Raw genomic sequence first — 22,855 nt, 5'->3', positions numbered from 1 at the left:
CCAATTGAATAACCGGTGCTCGCATCAATTACAAAACTTCTCTACTTCTCATTACTTTTTTATGGGACTTTCGCCAACTTATTTCTGTCACTTTTCTGACCAAAATCACTCCGAACACGATATAATTTGAACTATATTTAGTGGTTTCATTGGCTGCCCTTTCCTACGTTCGGGGCGGTCGGTAAAGTCACAGAACATAGTAACCCTACACGATTTATGTCGCAGCAGGACCCGAGGTTCCGACTTAGATCGAGACTTTACTCGAACGTCAACATGGTACGTGTCAATCTGTGCATGTGTTGCGCTGAAAAAGTTAGCAGTATTTCGCAAAACGAGCTTATCGAATCGATTGAAGCGCGCAGCGACAGTTATTGGCGTTTTGAGGCGTCAGACGAGAAATACGGAAGACAGTCTGTAGATTAGAGTGTGCGAGGTGAGGTACAGTTGCGCGGCTATTACGCAGCATAAACGCGCAGGCATAGCTGTCTCGGAAACGATATCAATCGCGGCGATGGTCTCGCGAAATAAATCGGCGAACGAGGCGACGCTTGATACAATAGTTCCGAGGTTCCTCTCGACGTGGTTTGAATGTGGCCTTAATTGCGTACGGGATCGTGCTAATTACGCGGAAACGATAAAAAGAGCCGGCAGAGGCCCCCCTATTAAGCCGATTCTGTTAGACGGGAAGCGTATCGTCGCGGATCGGCCGCGAATAAGAATAATCGCGGCCCTCCTATCTCGGCACGCCGTTCGCAATTAACATTCTCGGATGATGCACGAGGCGGCCCCACGATGACAAATCACGCGAGAGTGTTTAACGTCGGGGTTTCTAGTCGCGGGAGTTGTTGAAGAATAGCCAAGCCGAAGGAGATAACCGGTACACCGTGAGATCCGACCTGATGCTCGCTTTGCCATGCCGCGTGGCCTGCTTCTGGCTCTGGCTCCGCCACCTCGGGGCTAATAGAAATATTAGGAAGCGCAAATTAATGACCGGCCGAGCGAGAAACTTGCGTCGACCTTGATTCCCTTGAAACGAAAGCTTTTCCACCGCACCGCATGGTCCGGCCGCAAATAGACCGGGCCCCGCATGCTTTACGTGGACGGACCTACTTTCAATCGTACGTGAATGGCTTCACTGCTACGTAAATTTTTCATTCGGCATAATTGGATTCCCAGAAAATAATTTAGGTCGCGTGCCGAAGCGAGTCCTCGTGCTCTTCAATCGCTTGCTAACTAGGAAAGACACAGAATACGCAGGGTCTTCGATGATTAATCCCTCGCTCTCTATATACGTCGCCAAGGCTTGGATGATAAACGTCGCGGAGTCATCCCCACTACCGCGCGGTCTACACCGTGGGGGACCGCGGACCTCGAGAGGCCCAGAACGCCGAGGAGTGTAAACATCTCCCTGCACCGTCGAACATCGGAAATTTCGTGTGCAACAACCTAACGCAACGCAACCAAAAAAAAAATAACTGCAGAAATTGGATTCCGTTGGAAAGGAAATTTTTCTTGCCGAAAGTAAACGGTCGCAATCGCTCGAAAGGCCCAACAACTCGATCGTTCGCTTTCTAAGTCCGTTAACAGGCCGGTACACAGGCCCGAGATAAATCTCCGATAGCGGTGGGGCCGCTATTAGCGCACGTCTCGTTAATCGGTGCAATCTCGCGAGTCATACTTTCCCGCCGAAAAGACAGTTTCAGAGCAGCGACAGGTAAGAACAACGATCGCAACGAACCGGAAAGTTCCCCTTCCCCACTTTTCTTTCGAATTCTCGAAGCACCGATCAGCTTCGGTATCGCGTGCACCGTTCGAGAACGATCCGGGCAACCTGCGGTTAAGTCGGAAAGTTCTCTTTCTTCGGCCGGCAATTACATCGAGCGTGAAACTATAATGCTCGGGCCTTCGTGACACACATTCTGCTACTTTGTCGATAACTGTACACTGTACTCCGGTGGTGCTGCACGACGCGACGTTAATTCGAGCTTTTGCCAGTCAGCGTGCCTTCCTTGGCGGACTCGGAACGAACCCCCGGGGTGATTGGCGTTTCATATAGCGACACGCGGGCTGACCAGAGCCGTCAGTTCGAGACCTTTTCCCCCACTCTAGCTTCCCCTTTCACCGCGCTGTTCCCCCTCGCTCCCTCCGCGGCCCGGTCGCGTGACCAGTGTCGTCAGATCACGACTTGTTCCCCCACTCTATCTTCCCCTTCCACCGCGCTGTTCCCCCACTCTTCCTCTGCGACCCGACACGTGACCAATGCCGGCAAACCAGGATCTGTTCCCCCACTCTAACTTCCCCTTTCACCACGGCCCAGTCTCGTGACCAGTGTCGTCAGATCAGGACTTGTTCCCCAACTCTAACTTCTCCTTCCACCGCGCTGTTCCCCCACTCTTCCTCTACGGCCCGGTCACGTGACCAGTGTCGCCAGATCAGGACTTGTTCCCCCACTCTAACTTCCCCTTCCACCGCGGCCCAGTCGCGTGACCAGTGTCGTCAGATCAGGACCTGTTCCCCCACTCTAACTTCCCCTTCCACCGCGGCCCAGTCGCGTGGCCAGTGTCGTCAGATCAGGACTTGTTCCCCCATTCTAACGTCCCCTTCCACCGCGTTCTTCCCCCACTCTTCCTCTACGGCCCGGTCACGTGAGCAGTTTCGTCAGATCAGGACCTGTTCCCCCACTCTAACTTCCCCTTCCACCGCGGCCCAGTCGCGTGACCAGTGTCGTCAGATCAGGACTTGTTCCCCCACTCTAACTTCCCCTTCCACCGCGGCCCAGTCGCGTGACCAGTGTCGTCAGATCAGGACCTGTTCCCCCACTCTAACTTCCCCTTCCACCACGGCCCAGTCGCGTGGCCAGTGTCGTCAGATCAGGACTTGTTCCCCCATTCTAACGTCCCCTTCCACCGCGTTCTTCCCCCACTCTTCCTCTACGGCCCGGTCACGTGAGCAGTTTCGTCAGATCAGGACCTGTTCCCCCACTCTAACTTCCCCTTCCACCGCGGCCCAGTCGCGTGACCAGTGTCGTCAGATCAGGACTTGTTCCCCCACTCTAACTTCCCCTTCCACCGCGCTGTTCCCCCACTCTTCCTCTACGGCCCGGTCACGTGACCAGTGTCGCCAGATCAGGACTTGTTCCCCCACTCTAACTTCCCCTTCCACCGCGGCCCAGTCGCGTGACCAGTGTCGTCAGATCAGGACAAAATTAATTTAGGGATTTCGGAATAGTATTGAGATGTTTAAAGCGTTAATGGGAAAAGCGAGATATTGCAGGGAAAGAAATTCAGAATTCCTCAATTGCTGGCACAATTGAGGTACTGTTATTTTGCACGGAGGTCCGCGGTATAACCTTTATGGTCGCGTCGCGTCGCGTCGCGTGGAAACGCGCCTCAATTCGTGGCCGCGGAACATCGTCGGCACGAAGGCGAGCGGAACCGAAAGAAAATTGAAGATCGACGGTTCCGCGAATGTATAGCAACACGTAGCAGACGACAAGCCTAAGTTCACTGTCCCCCGCCAGTGTTTACAGTTGCGAATCTGCGGCGCGTGACAATCTAGCGTGTCTCGATCGTTCGAGACGAAGAAGCGATTTGCCGGTCGTAGATTTAAATCGTTCCCACTCGGAAGCTCCGGTTACAATTCTGTCTCGGGCACAAGCTTCCGCCACCGGAAGGAAGATCCGTTCGATCAGGCCGATCAAATCGAAGCTCGCACAGGTTAGTCGATTAACGCGGTCCCGTTCCGACATTTTTCCGGTTCCGAAAATCTCGCGGAAACTTTTGGAAGAATCGTTGCGATTACTCGCGTCGGTGGAGCGGCTCGCGATTTCCACGCGAGAGAGTTTCCACCCTACGGAGGGGAGTGAGGGCGGGGGTGGGGTGGGGGTGGGGGAGAGGAATTTCGCAAATGTTTGTAATGCCGCGCGTCACGTAAGTCGTCATACTCGACCACCGTGAACACTTACACGCGCACGAACCACGGTTACCTGTGTACGACATTCTGGTTACACGAGGCTCGAGCTAACGGCTCACGGAAGGTTACAATTACCCTCGGGCTAATGTTGCTGCACAGGATAAGGGAACAACGCGGTCTCCACACGCGCGAAAACGCTCGTCCTCATCCTCCTCCCCGCTTCGCGAACGATAGCCGGCGAAAACTGGCTTTCATTCGTCACAGTTCTCATACCTCCTTCACCCACCGAGCCTTCACATTTACACATAGGTCAGTCGATAAGTAAGTTGTGTACTCTAACTTTGATTTAAAAAGAAGATACAGCGATTCCTCTATATATGTCGCCGAGACCTGGATGATAAACGTCGCGGAGTTATCCCCACTACCGCGGGGTGTACTAAACTCTCTTAATTTTCTCACCACTTAAAATTTCTCTTACTGAAATTGATCAGAAATGCATGTATTTCGCTGCACACTAATGCACTAATCGGAGCTTTACAAATGGGAAGCAAAAGATTATTAATCGTCATATTTGACTTGCTTCTCACCACAGAGAATTTTAGCTTCGAAAAACGGTCCGATACGTGCAACTCGAATATAAGTATGATATCGTTTCATAAACAAATTCGTTTCGATTTGACAAATTTCTCGTCGCAATTTTCTACGCCAACCGTGTTGCCCGGCGTCATGTCGAGTTTACAACAGAAACGGGGACTCTAACAAGGTTACCGATGATAATGAGGCAGAGATAACGCGCGACGTTCTCTCTCCCTGCCGTCGGTGTGTTGTTCGTAATCCATATGTGTCAACTTATACGCGGGACGGTTAATTAACTGCATAAAATCCGGCCGCTATTAAGTCGTTAACGGATTACGAATGGGACGAGCCCGAGAGCCAGTGTGCTTTCTATCGCGCAGCCTAAACCGAAGGGTTAATTCCGACGCGGGTCCGAGCTTTCTAAGAGAAAGGTGTTAACCGGCGGACATTTATATCCGCCATGAAAATGCAACAATGACGGTGTCCCCCTGGGGTCATAAATTTTCGCAAGGTGGAAAGCGGCCGACGGATGGAATTCCTCGAAAGTGCCGGCTGAATTTTTACGGATCATCGATATGCGACGGAATGGGCGTGTGGGCTACCTGTGAATCGGTGCTACGCGTGTACCGTACCACCACCTTGTCTGGAGTTTCACCGATAATATTTTCACGGATGCCGTAATCACCGTCGAGGCTGCTCATTGTCAATGTTAACCGACGGACACGAGGTGACGAGCGCGCGAGACGAAACGTTGTTCGGCAACCGAAAACTCTGATAAATTGCTGTGCGTCGTTGATTGCTATCTCCGCGGAAGATACACGCAGTTTGTTCTGATAACGCGCGGGGCAAATCTGCTCGACGGCGTGACCATGAATGCGTTAATGTTGACCCCTCGCCCTGTGCTATCGAACGTTGCGTTGTCACACGCCGACACAAAACCGATGTTTAACCATTATTGAAAATATAAATATAAGATTGACTAATAGAGAGACAATCGATTTCGGAAGACAACGTCCATCAAGCTTTGTGACCCTGTCTTGTAATCACTGAATTTTCAATATCGTGGACACAGAAGATTTAAGGTTACACTTAATACATTTCTCTATATATGTCGCTAAGGTCTCGGTGATAAACGTCGCGGAATTATCCCCACTGGCGGGTAGTATACCCCGCGGGGCCACGAAGCTCGAGGGCCTCGGTAAACATAACACAGCTCGGTTACGTCTGCTGGACGATCTATGTCGCTGGCGAGACCCGTGTTGTTGACAAACATCGAGTATTCACGGTGGGTATATTTCAGGTCGCAAAAATATGACGAAAAATTCGCATTCGGTCGTGAGCTGTCTCCCAGTGTTCCGGTCTCTCCGACTAATTGAGTTTCCCCCTCCAAGCGTGCTCGTTTATCAATTACGCGCGACGGCGTGACGATATGCATACGCGCGCGCGACGCGATAGCTCTCGCGCGAGCAGAAATTACCGGCGCTCTTTGCTTCACCTTCCCATAGTCCGGTGATAAGAAATTCGTCGAGCACGATAAGGAGGATTGTCGGCGCGGGGCGACCTCGTTGTCAGTTCCGAGTCTCTTCGGCGTTTCGAAGCTGAGAGGAGGACAGTGTCTCTTGTCGGTGCGCGCGCGCACGCACGCACGCACGCACGCACGCACGCTCGCTCGTTCGAGACGTGCAAAAGTGAAATTCGCGGGTAATTGCTGGAACGATTACGATCGTTCGGGATCGTGCCGGCGCCTCGGGCCACTCTTTCACCGTGTCGGTCAAGAAAAAACCCATCGAATCGGCCTGATGTCTTCCACCGGTCATCACGAGGACATCGAGTCCTGCCCAGAACCCCAGAAGACGTCGCGGTTCTTCGGTGTAGGTGATCCTCCTCCTCGGCAACCTGTTTCCGGTCGATTACCGGCGGTGTCACTCCGCTTCTCGTAACATGGAACGATTCCGTGACATTTAATCACTGTGATATGCATATGTTCGCTGCCGACTTTGAGAATGGCACCCGGTTTTTTTTCGTTCGGGGAAAGTATGCGAGAGGTTTCTCCCAAAAGTGTTCCTTTTGGGATCGTTTTTGTTTCATCGCTTTGCGGTTCAATCGCGCAGTCTTGAATGTCGCAGTGGAGAAACGAAACGGAATACAGTGATTTCTCTATATATGTCGCCGAGGTTTGCATGGTAATTGTCGCGGAATTATCCCCACTACCGCCGGGTATATCCCTTGAGGTGCCTCGGACGACTAGGAGCGTAAACACGGCTCGGGTATGTCTCCTACACGATACACGTCGCTGGCAAGACCAGTGTTGTGACATACATCGAGAATTCACTGTAAACATGCTTGCAAGTCTTCTTGAAACTTTTCCGGATTTTCTGTCCGCGTTCGGCCTGCATCGACAATCCTAAATGACTATTCGACTTCGTTATCGCCTGTCAATAATTTTTTCATTTGTTTGCGTCGATATTGATCGATATTAGCACAAGCTACATTTGTGTCGACTGTGGTCAAATTTCTGTGATGGCAATTTTATTTATTTAAACCTCTCTGAATCTTTACGATTTAAAATTCACACTCGGTTAAAAAGTTAAATTTCATTTTTAAAAAAGTCGAATTAATTAAGGCAAACAATTGTGTAGATTAAACAATCTTCTCCGAACTTGGACTTACGGTTTTAAGCGAAACAAACAATGGCATGTGACGCTGGTTTCCAAATTTGTTACAAGTACATTTAATTGTTCGAACGTTCGGGTGCTGTCTTCAGTGACTACGCCTGATAAAATAATTGTTAACATCTGTTCGTCTTTTGACATCGGTGTGATATGTGTGTGTATGCAAATGGTACCGACCTGAGTGAATTCTTCCTGACACCGCATTGCTTTCGAAAAGACACTGATCGTAATTTACTGGGAACAAATGTCCACTGGACAATTAGAAACCTTCCGCGGACTATCCTGGTCGAAACGAAATTAGAAAAGTGACGTGTCAACGTCTGAAAGAAAGTGACGTATGTTTGTCCGCGTTGAAACTGACTTTTCTTGACACAAGTTTGTTTGGAGAGAGGCACGTGTGAAGACTCGCTGACAAGAAAGCGTCCAGAAAGAAGTGGCACGCTATCGTTGTGATAATGCAGAAGCTGTTAGCAATGGAACGATATACAGTCTCCTCCAATAACAATCGGCGTTCGCGTACAGGTCGATCACGAAGTACGCTTGCACCGGTTCCGATAAGATTGCGTGACATCATAACTTGTGCGAGCAGAATTCGTCGAACCACTGTGTCTATACAAGCATAATTTCGCGGACAACAACGGCATTCACCGAGAAAACCTCCATTGACCGTCGTTGACACACAGTTCGGTCGAACAGCGGTCTAAATACGTCCAGGCGACGACGTTAAGAAGATTCATGGATTCCACGAACGCCGGACGGCCATTCCTTAATTAAGAATTTCGCTGGAAGAACGGTTCACCTCGTAAAACATTCTGCGCCATAACTTTGCGCGAAATTGTATCCCATAAAAAGCCGGTCCGTCCAATTCGCCGAAATTAAAGGGACAAAAATAATTAGCGAATATCGTCCCCCTTCTGTCTCGTACTTTAGTTTTGCATTTTATGGAATCGCGACGCAACGGAGACGTTCGGACATGACAAGATAACGCTTTGGAGAATTTATTCGCTGGAAACGAGTCCGTCCGTCCGGCGAACGTGATCCATAGCGATCGCCATCTTTTCGACGAAGGACATTGAACTTACTCGCAACGGATGACAGAGCAGCGACGGCGTTACGACACTATGTCGCATAAAAGCCGCATTACATCCGCGACTTCGTAACAACCGATCCTACCTGTACCTGTTACCTGGACAACTGTGTCCGACGCAAGAACTTGCGCCAGACAAAGACTTTCAGTGAAAGCCGAGACGCGGCTTTTTCCCCGGGTCGATACTCGAGTTTCCACGCAGGAACGCGGCTCCGGAGGACTTCCGGTTTCTCGCGTTCCTCCGACCGCCGCCATTAATCGTTCGAACGAGTCCGCGAGCGATCTCGAGCACACGGAAAAATAAACGATGTTCAATCTATCGACACGTTGAATGCCATGTCACCCATATGTGGGCGACGGAATTATTTGTCCAGTTTTTGAAATAAATTTTTACATTAATATAGTAATTCTACCAAATTTGATTGGGATCTGTAAAATGCAAGAAAGTTGGAGGACTGCTCGAGATCATACATTTAATTTTTTTCAATTTTTATTTCATTAAATAACTTACTTTGATTTTACGGAATTTTTTGAAAGTGTTAATCGGGCAAATTCGCGGAGCATGATTCATTCGACGGACGTTTTTGAAACGACGTTGATCGATGCGGCCGAAAGCCACCGTTTGCCTCCTCTTGGAAGCACGAGAATTGATGATGTCATAAACATTTAAATACAACGTCGAATCCAGAGTCGGACGGGAATCGCATAATCGATTGCTCACGCCGTTCCACGATGGCGGACGAGATATCTCGCGACGGCTCCGACATTGTAACCTGCGAGATGGAAGGTCACACTGTTCATGCTCCGAGTTCTCAGTAATACTGTTACTCCGGAAATTATGTGTACAGTGTGTTTATTATGCATTTAGGTTGTTGCGTATGAATTTATCAAGATTTTTATTATAGTCTTGTTTCTAATGTCTCCAAGTTTCTAATGTCAGATATCAAAGTGGAAAATTTTTATAAAGACCATGGTATCATAAATTTATTAATTTACCATTGTGAGGTACAAAGCTGGTTTTTAGATAAACTGTTTAACGGTCCTGTGTTACAAGTTTGGACATTTCAACAATTTACAGTCTTTTATGCGGTGTATGCAGGAGAAGAGAGGAAAGTAAATGAATTGCATTTTGGGGGACGGTGTTTAAACATTGCGCGAATTTCCAAAGAGTGCAACAACAAGTTAACAAAGGCGCAAGCGTAAAGGTGTACATTTTGCTGGGAGGCGCGAATCTTCTGCGGGGGTGACGGGGTGCACGGAATTAGGATCGTTTCGTACCGAATAGACGTGTAATTCTTTGGGAGAGGAGTGCCGCAATTAGTAATTAATTCTTCTATCCTTCAATTTGCAGAGGATTCCGACCTGTCCTGTAAAGAGTCCACAGCCCCTGAAGGAGTTCGTGGGACGCTGCCAGACGATGCCATCGCGAGTGAAGAAGTCCTTCTGCGGTTGCCTCCAGGTAAGAACGGGAGAATTATCTTAATAACGCGTCCTCTCTAAGTAAGCGAGGCTCTAAAGTAATTAGAGGTTAACGTATAATTTGCCCGGCGTTACCTTCACGCTTATCAGCGGGTTGTGTACGAAATTACACGCGCTTCGTTAATTCCCTTCCTTACCGAATCACCGTGCCGGATAAGCGGTTACCTTTCGAAAACATTTTCAGCGAGGCTAATTAAATCGAACAAACGAATCACGAGGCCCGTTATAAAGCCTGACAAATATTAAACGGCAACAAAATTACACATGCGTCGAAAATGTCGCTCTTCGACTTTCACGAAAAACTGTGCCACTTCTCGAACTGCTTTTACAATTTTATGACAACATATTGATCAACCGAGAAATTTGAAGAACATTCTGTAACGCGTAATTAAGTGTGCAGTCGGTGTACAAAGTGTTCGTACACCTTCTAAAAAGAAATAACTTATTTAACACTGAACCTACCACGGTCAAAACGACCGGTTTTATATTTTAGAATTGTTGAAACTATAGAAATCCATTTATGAAAAATAATGGAATACATTTCCGCGTCCAAGCATTTATTGTATTAAAAATTACGTACAATCTTAGTAAAAGGGTTGCCATTTTTGTAAGGCAATATTTACCAGATACTGTTAATGCTTGGTAGGTTTAGTGTTAAAATTGGACCAAACGGGTGTGAATTTTTCGAAGACTTTAGAATGATTAATTTGTTAAGTAATGGATATACAATATTTTGTTTTGGAAAATTGCTATTGGTCGTAACCGCGAAGAGAAAAGTACAGGTCACGATTTTAAAATTTTTTATCCGTGTATGTAATGAAAAATTTTCACCTGTACATTTTATACAATCATAAAATTTTCTATTCGCAATTTTATAAAAGCATAAAGTCTGTAGTTTACTCGTTCGAGAGCCACGAAATAAAATATGTGCACGCAGAAACGCGGGAAAAATTCTCGCCACCGATCGGCGCATCCTAATTCGAACCAAGGGCTTCTTCGAGGGCCCTTTGATCTCGCTAAACTCTCCGCAAACCTTTCTCTCTCTCTGCCTCTGGTCGAGCAGGTGCTAATATTCGATCGTTACGAGGATTAGAGCCTCGGCAGTGGTCGGAGTATATAAAGAAGCTCGTAAACACCGGTCCGCCGGCGTAACGACGAAATGGATTGGCTGAAAGTGACCAATTAGTCGCCGCAAGCCACCAAGAATCGATTCCGGTTTTCAGCGGCCGATATTCCGCATTCCTTCGGACGAATTTGCGGGGCGCCGCGGGACGAACAAAAGATCGATCGCGCGCGCGCGCGCGCGGACTTCCACGAAGCCTATTGTCATTAGGAAGTCGTTATACTCGCCGGCGAAACAAGAGGGAAATTGAGGCGGCAGTTTTCGCGTCGGAGGCGAGCCGAAAACGAAGGATGGGTCGGAACGGCTCCGGAGCGGAGCGGAGCGGAGCGGCGAGGAGATAGCGCTCGCGTTCTTCTCGTGTCTCGAAAGGGATGACGGAGCATTAAAAGCAGCTCTCCGCCCGGAACACACCCATAAATGCAACGCATTCTTGCGTTGCGCCCGCTCTCGAGTGACATCTGCAATGCAAAGCGATTCGTGTGCAGCGTCGTGTCGGCCCCGCCGACTGACTTCGCCGGGATTACATTGAGTCGTTTGACAGCCACGGACAGAGAGACGTGGAAAGGGGATAAGTGGATAAAGAAAAGTCCCCCCGGAGAATGGAATGCGATTATGGCCAATCGCGCAGAAAGACTAGACACGGCGGATTTGCTGATTGCGCGGAACACGATCGAGAATTACAGCGATCTCTCGATATACGTCGCCGAGGCCTGCACGATAAACGTCGCGGAATTATCCCCTCCACGGGGCCGAGAAGCTCGAGCGACCTCGGACGGGAAGGTCTCGGGTGTGTCTCCGAAATGGAAGAATTCAGGATTTAGGATTTGAAAGGATTTGATTTGTTATAATTTAAAAATGCACCCTAATGATCAATCGCGGATATGTTCATACGACTGTCCTTGGAATAGTGGTGAGGATCCACCAAGTAATCAGGTCGTCCCATAAGTTCGTGCCGTGGATATGTTTATATTATTCACCATTGAAGAGTATTTTAATGAAAAACCGCAGAAATTTTATAGTGACGGCATGATGTCTTTGCCAAAAAGGTCAGAAGAGGTTGTGGAATGAAAGGGTGATTACATATTTTATTTTCAGAATTTAAACGGTACAAGAGTAAACGGCACGAACTTATGGGACGACCTAATAGATAAGGCAATCTCGCGTTTTCTAAAATTGGACACACGCTTAAGTGAGGTTAGGTGATTCGGACAAGTGCACTGTGCTGAAGGTGCATTGTACCGCGTGTTATCCGACTGTGACGAAACAGTATTCTTCGGTGTCCGAGTGCCAGAAATTAATGCTTGCGTAATTCATTGATCTGTGTCCGACTCCGCGAGCGGCGCAGCACGGCGCAGCGCAGCTCAGCGCAGCGCAACGGTGTAGAACAATCTGTAAGGAAATTGTTCACGGATCCTCCTCGACCGACGGTTTTATCGTCACGTGTCATCGGTGGCCGCGAAACCGCACTGTTTCTTGTTTTTCCCTCTGTTGTCTGGCCGATTAATATCTCGGACAAGATAATTAATGGGCGACGCGGACACGATCGCGCCAGCAGAGGTGTGTATCCCCAGATGTCATTGTCGTTGCACGTCAATTCTTCTTTCGCCGAACCAGTCGTCCCGCGAGCGTGAATCTCCGACGCACGCAGCCTTCAATTTATTATTGCCGCCTGCCTGTCCCTATTGCGGACTGTCCCGTGGAAATTCCATCATGGCGGCTGCCCTCGCCGGTACTGTCGATCACCGAAAATGAGCGAGCACTGATTAAATTATGCCTCGTCGGCCGCTCTCGCTAATGATCTTGACACGAATCACCTGACATTCTAAACCGGTGCTGCGAACCGGTCAGTTATTATTATTATTATTATTGTTGAGCATACTCGACAAAAGGAACCAATTTTCATACATTTCGAAATAGAAATAGAGGTAAAACTAATCAACTCAATTTTTGAAAATCTATGATGTGCAGTTATACAGAATACAGAGAATTCTCGATGTATGTCAACAACTCGGGTCTTGACAGCGACATGTATCGTCCAGGAGACATACTCGAGCCGTTTACACTCCTAGGCGTCCGAGGCCCCTCACGGGGTGTACCCCGCGGTAGTGGGGACAATTCCGCGACGTTTATCGTCCAGGCCTCGGCGACATATATAGAATGTATATATTTTCCAATTAGTGGTCTCTTTCGAATGCTGGTGAAAGCATTCAGTTTATACAGACATGTTTTTCTGATTTCCTCGAAACTCGGAAAGATCGTCGTCAGGGGAGAAATAATTGGCCAGGAGGGGATCTATAGATCCCCATTCTCGCGGAGAAGGTTCGATCCGCGGTCCGATTCAGAATGAACGACTGGTACCATCGTCGGAGTCGCACGTCCGACAACATGGCGCCCTAATAAATCTTTCGGGTTTCTGCTCTCGAAATCGAAGCAACAAATTTCAGCAACAAAGAATAGCATACCTGCGAAGTGTAAATCATTGGATTGCCAACTCGTTTGCAAGACCCTGTGAACGAGAGAAGGCAACGCGAGAAGTTAGGTGTCTTGAGGTATTTCGCGGAGACGCGTATCTTCGCTGGCTCGATGACACGGTACGATGATTTTGTACCCACATTAATTAACATTAATCGGAACAGTGGCGGCGACGATAAGGGCGCTAATTAAACGCGATCCCTCGCGAGCCACGGTGAAAACGTTCGCCATTCAAATCCCCTGGAACAATGCTCGTTTGTTTCCATTTTTTTTCCGTTATCGACGCCCATCGCTTAATTCTCGCGTGCACCGCGCGCGCTTGCCGCTCGATAGAAATCCTCTCGGATCCTCTCAGGATGATAATACGGTCGCGGATGCTGCTGACGGGTGATAAATCCATTCACAATTCGCGCGATCCTTTCCGAATAGATCTCTCCGACGGCGACGTCAGTTCCACCGACTCGGGCCCGTGCAAATCACCTCGTGTTTTCGCGCGGAGTTCGATTAAAAGGATAATTAACCCCTTAACGCACGGTTTTTTTGAAAAAAAAACCGGCCAAAAAAAAATCAATTTTTGGTGGAGAATTTTGATATACCGCGTTTTTGTTCTATAGAAAAAGGCTATATTTTATTCTTGAATAAATAAGTGTTACAGCTTACAATCCCATGTAAATGATAAATATCAATAAAACGATTGTTTTTTTCTTTGCTCTCACATTGTTATTTTCAATTCTCGATTATATTCGAGTGTGAAAAATTATAGCAGCATGAAATACAACGCCGCTCGAATTATCTCGATTGTGCACAGTTTGGCCTGTTTAGCGCGCTCGAATTAACTCGAGCGTACAAGTTAAGGGGTTAAATAAAGAGAAAATAATAAATAAATAATAAGATAAAAATATCCTTCATTTAAAATAAGAACTCCGGTTCCAGTACCCTGTGGTAGTAGGGATTCATTTCGAGACATACAGTTCCATACATTAATTTCGACAAATACAGCATCCCTTGCATCCCTTGTGCAAGTAACCGGATACCCACTTTCAATATTTTTTTATAACAATTTTAACCTTTTGCACTCGAGTGGTGACTCTGAAGCACCACTAGAAATTGTTGTGGTATTATTTCAAAGAAATTACAAAAAACATTACAAAATATTTGTTACATTACAAAATTTCTATTTAATAGATGACTAAACATTTAAATATCATACGTGGAAATCAGATCAGTTTCGTACGAATAAAATGAAAATATTCCAAGACGGAAGAAAACTTTAGTTTTAGAATGAAAATAGCGCCGAGTGCAAAGGGTGAATATGTTGACAAATAGCAAAGTGACTGAAAATTTTCCTGTCCTCGGATGACCATTATATTTCAGATGTAGAAATACGTATTGAAACTGTAAACTGCAATTGAATACCGTAGAAAAATTTGTTTATTGACACGAGGAGGACGTAGCATGACCCAGTTCCGCGGGGTGTTCTTCCGGTCTCAAAATGGCGGAGCTCCGAAATTGCTGGAACATGGAGGTCGCGGGTTCACGGTGCTCGGTGCTCGGTTCCGGTCGGTGGGAGTGGATGGCTCGCATCGAGGGGTGGAGGGATCGATAAAATGCGCGTCGATCGAGCCGAAGAATCCAAAATGGATTCTTAGGACGCTTAGGACGCGGAGGTATGCAAACCCCGGAGCGGGAGGACGATCTCCGTAGGAAAAAGCCCGGCAGTTTCCACCGGTTTCTTGCTCGCTTCCGATAACATGGCGGGCCGCGGGGCAGTTAGCGTCGGGGAGGGGAGAGGGGAAGGGAGCGTATATAAATTCCAGCATCGTCGATAATTGAAAGCGTCGCCGCGAAGGCATCGAAAAGAACGCGGCCCGTGTATCGTGAGTCACACGCGATACCGATCGTGTTTCGAGGCTTTCCAGCTTGCGGCTCCGCTGCCTCCTTCTTCGGGTACATTCCATCGGCGAATCTTTTTCGTGGTCGTTCAAAAAAAGAGAGAAAAGAAAATCGAAAAAGAGAGAAAAAACAGATTGGAGGAAAGATAAAAAGAAATACGATTATGCCTTCCCTTTTCCTCGGCGGACACGCCCTGCGCGCGGCCGGAGCCGATGTTGACCAGGGTTTTGATCGGTATAATGGAATCCACGGGTCACAGGATCCACTCAAGGACGACTGGCTGGGAACCAAAGCCGAGTTCCTTCGGGAAGCCTTTCTTTTCTTTTCTTTTTTTTTTCTCTCCGGCTCTTTCAACTCTATTCCGGCGAAACGACGGGACGCGCGCGACGCCGCGCCGCGTTCCTTTCGACTTTCTGCGAAATGGAAAAAACTTGCGTCCCCCACGGTCGGCAGATAAGGAGAAATGGCTGCCGGGAGACGCGCAGCAATGCGCGCTGCGCACTCTTCGACATCGCCGGGGATGCTCGCGCTCGTTCCCCTACCTATTCTTCGTCGTTGCTCGCACGGGTGGCCGCCGACGCCAGCCAGAGACAAAGGTATTGCGAGGCATGCTGGCCGAGTAGCCTACTCTGACCTCAGGGGCGGGGTTTTCTTTTCGTTTCGATGGAAGAAAATGCGAATTTTGTCCGATTTTACAATGCTACCGTAGTGATTCTTGATCTAGAAACGCCAGTATAGTCTACAGGCCACGGAGCTCGAGTGGCCTCGGACGCCTAGGAGTGTAAGCATAACACGGGTATGCTTCCTGGACGATACATGACCCTGGCATGGCCCATGTTGGTGACATACATCGAGAACTGACTGTAATCTTAAGGTACAACGTGGATCGTTGAGGTAATATTTTGTGTGAAGCATAGAAAAGGTTTATTTCGTTCATATTGAATTAAGTAACCTAAGAGGTTGTAAAGATTGACAAAATTTTGAAAACTCCATTGAAAATTCCATCGGAAGTCTATTTTTATTCTACACGTCACAGAAATATATTTAACGACTGTAGAGAAGCATTTTCACTCTTGTTCCTCGCGTTTATGGGATCCCAACGGTTGGAAGATTCTATTAATCGAACGGTGTATAGTTCCGAGTGAACAAAACCGAACCTACACACACATCAATCCCGCAGCCATTAGTTCTGTCACCGCTATTAATCCTGTGTTCTCGTTGGCACGACTTGCGCGGTAGAGATCGCGCATTAATGTGCCAGCTTATTGACGCGTCCCAATCAAAAGATCATCGACGCCGATAAAAAAGAAAAAAAAAAAAAAAAAGACCTACGTATCGACCGTCAACGATCATCAATCTCCCGGCTATTTTTCACTGTCGCCGGTCCAATTTGCCCCGTTATTGCCTCCGCGGGGATAATTGATGGAAACTAATACCCCCGGCGGGAGTGTCGGGTTATTTTTCAAGGTTCGGTGCGCGCTTTCGCGGCGTGTCGCCTCTTCTACGCGGCTCATCTATCTTCCTCCGTTAGGTTTCACGGCGGAGAGATCGGTCCACGCGACTGTGAATCTCGATCGCGCGAGGATCGCCGAGGAGTTATCATCGCGATCGCCCGGAGCAGCCGCGGACGCACCGAAGCTGGCGGCGGCTGACGTTCGGCCCCGAAGATCGCGTGTAACGTTCCGCGAGCTCGCAATTAACGGAAGAATGAACACGTTTCGACGGAGAGCAGATCCCTGTCGAACGCCTCGACGTTTTCTTATTTATTCAGAGCCACTCGTAATTTATTGCTCGGGCACCGGACGCGAACTGTGTCGCCCCGCGTGGATGCTGAGGAATCCTCCTCAGGAGGAATCCTCTTGTTCACCGAAAGAATCACCTCGTTTCTCATCCTGAGGAATCTACTTTTTCCCGAGGAAAAATCTTCTGTTTCAAGTGAGCAGTATCGGTCTACATTGAGGGTATATCTTGTGCACTAACAATTAACCCTTTTTCCTGTAAATTTCATTCGGACCCCGGTGCAAAAGTTATTGTTGTTTAAATCGCCTCTGTGACCGGAACTGCTAGGTTCTTAGGTGTTCAGAGGTTCTTAGAAGGGGTTCCTCGAGGGGGGGGGGGGTTCTTCGAGGTTCTTCTATTTTTAAGATAAAACAATTATCTCCAGTCGCGTGATACCATCTTTTGTTGGCCGAGTCTCAGAAGCGCCAAGTGGACCGGCGTGACGAAACTCGCGCGATGATGACGAATGCAGGTTCGACGACCCCGCTGCTCAAGATCATTGGTCAATGAAGGTCAGACCGCGAAGCTACCAACGACTCGTGACGATATCGTACATACGCGAAGCGTCGGAGCAGAACGGAATTCCTCGAGCAAATTGCTTTTTAAATCGACGGGAGCCATTCTTTCCCGTACCGGCGGCCTCTAGGAAAAATGCTAGCTTGAAATTCGACGCGTTTAGTATGTCACGCTGAAACGTCCTCCTCGGGGTCGTTGAACCCCGCGAAACGCTGGATTTCGACCAGGAAAATGTCATCGCGGTGCTTCTTCATCGTTCGAGTCGACATGCTCCTTGGAACCTTTTTGCAAGCCACGGCTGGCGATTGCCAAAATTGATTTTCCATTTGGTCTACAGGGTGTCCGAAAAATGTTGTACTTCCTCGGAAGGAGACCCTGAGGTCATTGGAAGTAAGTTTTTCCTGCGCGAAAATTTTTAAGAAATTATTAACGCTAGATTTATGGGGCCTTTCAAAATGGCGGATTCTAATATTTTCAATTTATAAACATTGAGATTGCAAAAATGCATCCGTGAGGAATTATTTGACAAATTGATTTCTTTGGGTATAAAGATGGCTACTTTTGATAGATACGTTCACGTTATTTTTATAATGTTAATTTGTCATTTTTAGTGCCCCGTGAACCTAGTGTCGGGGAAAAAGCAGTTTCGATTATTATAGGCGCGCTTTGACGAGATTTAAACTGCCTTCTGCCCGGCCCCATAAATGGTCCCGGTTGGGCTCGCATGATCGCGTTGCGAAGGATCTGGTTCCACGGGAGATCCGTTTGTCCCTCGAGCAGCCCGCGGAGGAGAACTTTGGCAAGAAACTCCGTTCGCGGAATCGGTTTCGCGGTGAGTCCTCGCGGAGAAACGAAAAACTTATGCTAATAACTGCGAGCTGTACGCGATCACGTTCCGCGGGGTTTCTTGCTCGGACCCGGGGAGCCATCATGGTTACAGTGGTTTATTGCAAAGCCGACGGTTCCGAGGAAGCCGTATGTAGCAGACCCCCGGTATCGTGGCCGACGTTGTTTCCCATCGTGCATCTGTTCCACTTGCATCGAAGCATGCGCAATCTCGTCGGGACGCCGAATAGATCGCGGCCATAATGATTTTCTTTCGCGATCGAACGAAATTGCCTCGGATCGAGCGGTTCTTTGCCCGCTCGCGGACGGATTTCAGGCAATTTCTTGTCGAATTCTTTCGCGGAAACTCATTCGTGCTTATGTCAATAATAATAAGGCCAGTGCCTGGCCCTCCACCCACTCACAATTTCTTTTTGTAACTGCCTTTGATATTTTTTGTGACAAGTAGCAAAATTATTGCGCTCCACAGGTTAATTTATGTTTGAAAAATATGGATTGAAACTATATAAAGTGCCATATCATTGAAAACTTGGTTATACATTTTTATTATAATATAAATAAGTAAAATCTGCAATGTAGTAGTGATCCTATACCGAATTCGATATTTCTTACGGAAGAATATGGGCTATTTTCATAGTTAGACTGCGAATGTTTCTGGAAAACAAAATTGTAGAACAGTACAATGTTTTGAATTTATTTTGATTTTTTGAAAATTACAGGGGTCCGACTGACATTTCTTTATACCGGTTCGGCATTCTTGAATTTATATTTAACGCTAACAATTCGGACAGCACATTCTCGTTATTTTTACAAAGTAAAATAGTCGCTTTCAGTGCTGCGTGAACCTAGTGTTAAATAAATTTACACGTAAACGATAATAGAATCTCAGCTCTAAACACAGCAAGAGACTATAGTTCAGGGCCTAGTTGAAGCTCAAACCGAGCGCGTCTCCGGTCTTGAAAGTGTTCAACATCCTACGCAATCTGGTCGGACCGAAACAAGATTGAAACGTCATAAATTCCATTCACATTTCCGTATTTTTTATCCCGCCGAGCATTAGTGGGCTGTTTATCGATACACGTAATAATTCATAACGTTCCGAATGACTTATATTTCCTTCACTTTTAATTACCGTTGTTCTGCGAATTTCTACGGGCACGGTGGTCGCCCACTCGGCTCGACGCCTACGCGCGCGTGGGCGTTCCTAAAGTTCGGAACAAAACGTACACTTGTCGGTGTGTAGGTAAATGAAAAACACCTCCATTTTCGTCGGGAGATAACGCACATAGCCATAATAATAAATTTCCAAATAACCTCTTTCAGAGCCAAGACTCCGTAGATTGCCGATAAGGTAGAGTGTCCGTGTTACCGACAAAAATAGGAGAAAAATGGTTTCTCGTGCCTCAACTTTTCGTCCTTGTATGAGAATATTTCTCGCTGGTTAAGGGCTCGTTCGAAAGAGGAAGGTTCAATATAGCACTCGCTGGTCACGAGCTGACGAGATTATGCGTATATTCGGTAACATAAGCGTTAGAAGTAGGCCAAAAATCGACGATGCGCATGCCGTGGAGTCCGAGCATTTTTCTGCCATTGGATGAGTTTTCCGGATGAAATCGAGAGCAGCGCGCGCTGGAAAATCTCAAACAATCTCTACAAATTGATCTTGTCTCGATTCTCCGCGAAATAAGTCCAAGAACTTGAAGCACGTTTCTGACGTCAGAATTCATGATGTCGGCAATACAGAGCGAAAAGTGTGACTTTAGTCACGTCGAGACCAAGACGGATCTTGTGTCTGAAGGCTGCGAACGGAAATTAGCAGTTGCAAAAGTCACGTGACCACCCTTGGCTCGCAATACAGTTCACGCAACCGGGAATTTTCGCGGCGGTTGCATAACCGCGATCGACCTTGCGTTTCCGCGGACCCGAGTACCTGATATTTGCGCGGAAAATCCAGTTCGAGGCGATCAACCTCGAAAGGATCGACGGTCGCACGTGAACGCGGATCAGGCGGCAGCGACGCGATAAAGCGCGACACGCGACACGGCCGGTCGGTGCACACGCACGTGAGCGGTTTCGCGAATAAAAAAAAAGAAAAAAGAAAAAGAAGCGGCGAATGAGGTCAGCCGGTTGGAGGCCATGCTCGCGGCGACGTTTCGCGTGGACGGTCCACGTTCCTCGGAGGACGAAAGTCTATCCGCCGTGACGAATGGCTCGCACAAAGAACGCGGAGAAAGAGAAACAAGTTTTGGAGAAAGAGACAAAGAGAGAGAGAAAAATATTCCACAGGAAAAAATCGAAGAGATTCCTCTCGACTTTTCGGCGATACACCTTCGCGCGCCATTCACGCGTGATCACGTGGATTTATGGAAGTCCCGGGCCGGGGACAGCCGCGGGAAATACGATGTCCCGCGGGACTCTGTTTATGAGCCTGTTTACGACCCCGAATGGTCCTGCTAATGATCGCCTTGCGCCACTCCGAGGGACCTCTCGGCAAGTTTATAGAATCCGTCTAATGAACGTATTATGTACGAGACAACCGCAGCCGCGCGCCGTAAAGCCCGGTTCAACCGGTGACAATCGCCTGGATACCGAGCGAGGCCATACACAACGTTGCTGTTTCACTGCCGGCTATGTCTTTATTGGATCTAGCGGCTGTGTTGTGCGCGGAAAACACGTGCTGAGCGCTCGTCAACTTGTGCCTGGACGCGAGCGGACCAGCACTGTTCGCGACTTGTTGCCCGTGAACGATTGTTGGAGATCTGGACTCGGATAACGACATACGTACATGATACTTGTAGAGTATCGGTGCGCCGGGAACAGTTTAGTAGATTGCACTGTCATTGCGCTAGGATAGGTAGAAAGTGAACTCTCGGAACTGGAAAATAAGCTGGAAACACGACGAACGAATTTTGCGAAAGATATATTGAGAAGCTTGTACACTCGATACAGGGCTGAGTAAAAACTTTCGAATTGCTCCACCAAAATTTTGACACCCGTTACACGTCATTCTACTCGTTTTGATGCGCAGAGTACGAATATGGCTTTCGGTTTTGCCGGAAGTTACAAGCCACCGAGATATTCGCGCATCGACCTGCCCTGATCGCGACAGGAGATTCTCGGTAAATCGCTGAAGCGTACTTCTTTGTAGTTTGTAATAGAGATAGTGTTATCACTATTTTCGACACGGTTCCCAGATAAAAATCGAACGGTATCGCGTGCGGCGCACCACGCGACGTGCCGGTTACGTCGCGGGCAATAAATACTTGAGGCGCCGTACGCTCTCGGAGGCGTAGGATGATGTTTGCAAAGTATAAGTCGGCTGGCCGGTACGCGAATAGGTAATTTTCTAGTCACGTGTGAAAGTACCTTAGGAATCCAGTGCCCGCGAGCCGGTCCCCTGACCTTTGCTGCCGTTGGTTCCCGAGTCGGCCGAGAGAGTCACGAGAATGGTACAGCGAGCGATCCCCCTAATGGCTCTCGTGGATCGCGAATGCGGGACGAGGCGCAGGCATTACTGTAATTTCAATGTAACCTGATAGATTTCAGGGATGTAACTTTGTTTGTGCTAGGAGCGCCTAACCTTGTACCCAGGGATCCCCTGGAAGTGCGTACGTTCCTGAAACGTCTTTCCAATTTGCTAGACTTGTCTTTGGTATAGTCATTCAGTTTAACACTGGGTTTACGGAGCACTAAAAGTGATTTCAATTTCAATACAGTGATTTCTCTGTATATGTCGCCAAGGCCTCGGTGATAAACGTCGCGGAATTATCCCCACTACCGCGGGGTACAGTCCGTGAGGGCCTCGGACGCCGAGGAGTGTAAACATGACGGGTATGTCTCCTGTGAGTTGTTGACATATATCGAGAATTCACGGTATTTTAAAAATTATGTATTCCCAAAGAAACAAACTTGCTAAATAATTTCTCATGCATCCTTGGAATCTTAATAATTTTGAATGAAAAATATTGGAAAACCTAGTAAACCTAGTGTTGGTAAAAACTTTAAATATTATTCTTTGGAGACTAGTGATCAGTTAATAGTCCAGGTATAACTAACGTGGAAGGAATTTTAAACGTAGGATATTTGGCACGATCCTCCAGCGAGCACAGCGCTATACGTGACCATCGATTTCACACACTGTACGCATGTAAAGTCGGTTCACCGGCAGCGACTCCATGATTTAATGCCGAGGCTCGTCTTCAATAAGGTCAAGACCTGGTTACATACCCTCGATCGTCTTCGTTCTCAATCGGTTTTCACAGAAAGTCGGTGGTGCGCACTATAACCGAGTATAAACACATCGATCTTGTTATTGTACGGTTATAAACATCCTTCTAGCATTTTCTCTGTAATTCCGGCCGCTCGCAATGTTCGCAAAATTGTGTTCCCTGTCGTTCGAACTTCTCGAAAGAAACAAAAATCCAAATCGTATGGTCCGACATTGAAAAGTTTTCGACGCTTTGAAAATTGTCCGAGCATCGCCGTGACTCGACTCCGTGG

General features: G+C 47.8%; 1 protein-coding gene across 4 annotated transcripts in view; it reads left to right on the top strand.

Moving 5' to 3' along the window:
* Window positions 1-22,855, top strand: part of Daam (disheveled-associated activator of morphogenesis-like protein) — a 98,251-nt gene that overhangs the window by 67,722 nt on the left and 7,674 nt on the right. For 3 of the 4 annotated variants that reach the window (XM_076803275.1, XM_076803276.1, XM_076803274.1), the window contains exon 2: window positions 9,599-9,706. In XM_076803275.1, coding sequence (XP_076659390.1) covers window positions 9,665-9,706 — 42 coding nt within the window. In that variant the 5' untranslated portion in view covers window positions 9,599-9,664. Of the gene's footprint in view, window positions 1-6,100; window positions 6,360-9,598; window positions 9,707-22,855 lie in introns of those variants that run through there. The other variant, XM_076803273.1, reaches the window with a different exon arrangement.

The sequence above is a fragment of the Halictus rubicundus genome, chromosome 18, assembly GCF_050948215.1.
Source record: "Halictus rubicundus isolate RS-2024b chromosome 18, iyHalRubi1_principal, whole genome shotgun sequence".
Classification (NCBI taxonomy): domain Eukaryota; kingdom Metazoa; phylum Arthropoda; class Insecta; order Hymenoptera; family Halictidae; genus Halictus; species Halictus rubicundus.
The sequence above is the reverse complement of the archived record's forward strand: the minus strand, read 5'-3'. Positions and strand labels throughout refer to the sequence as shown.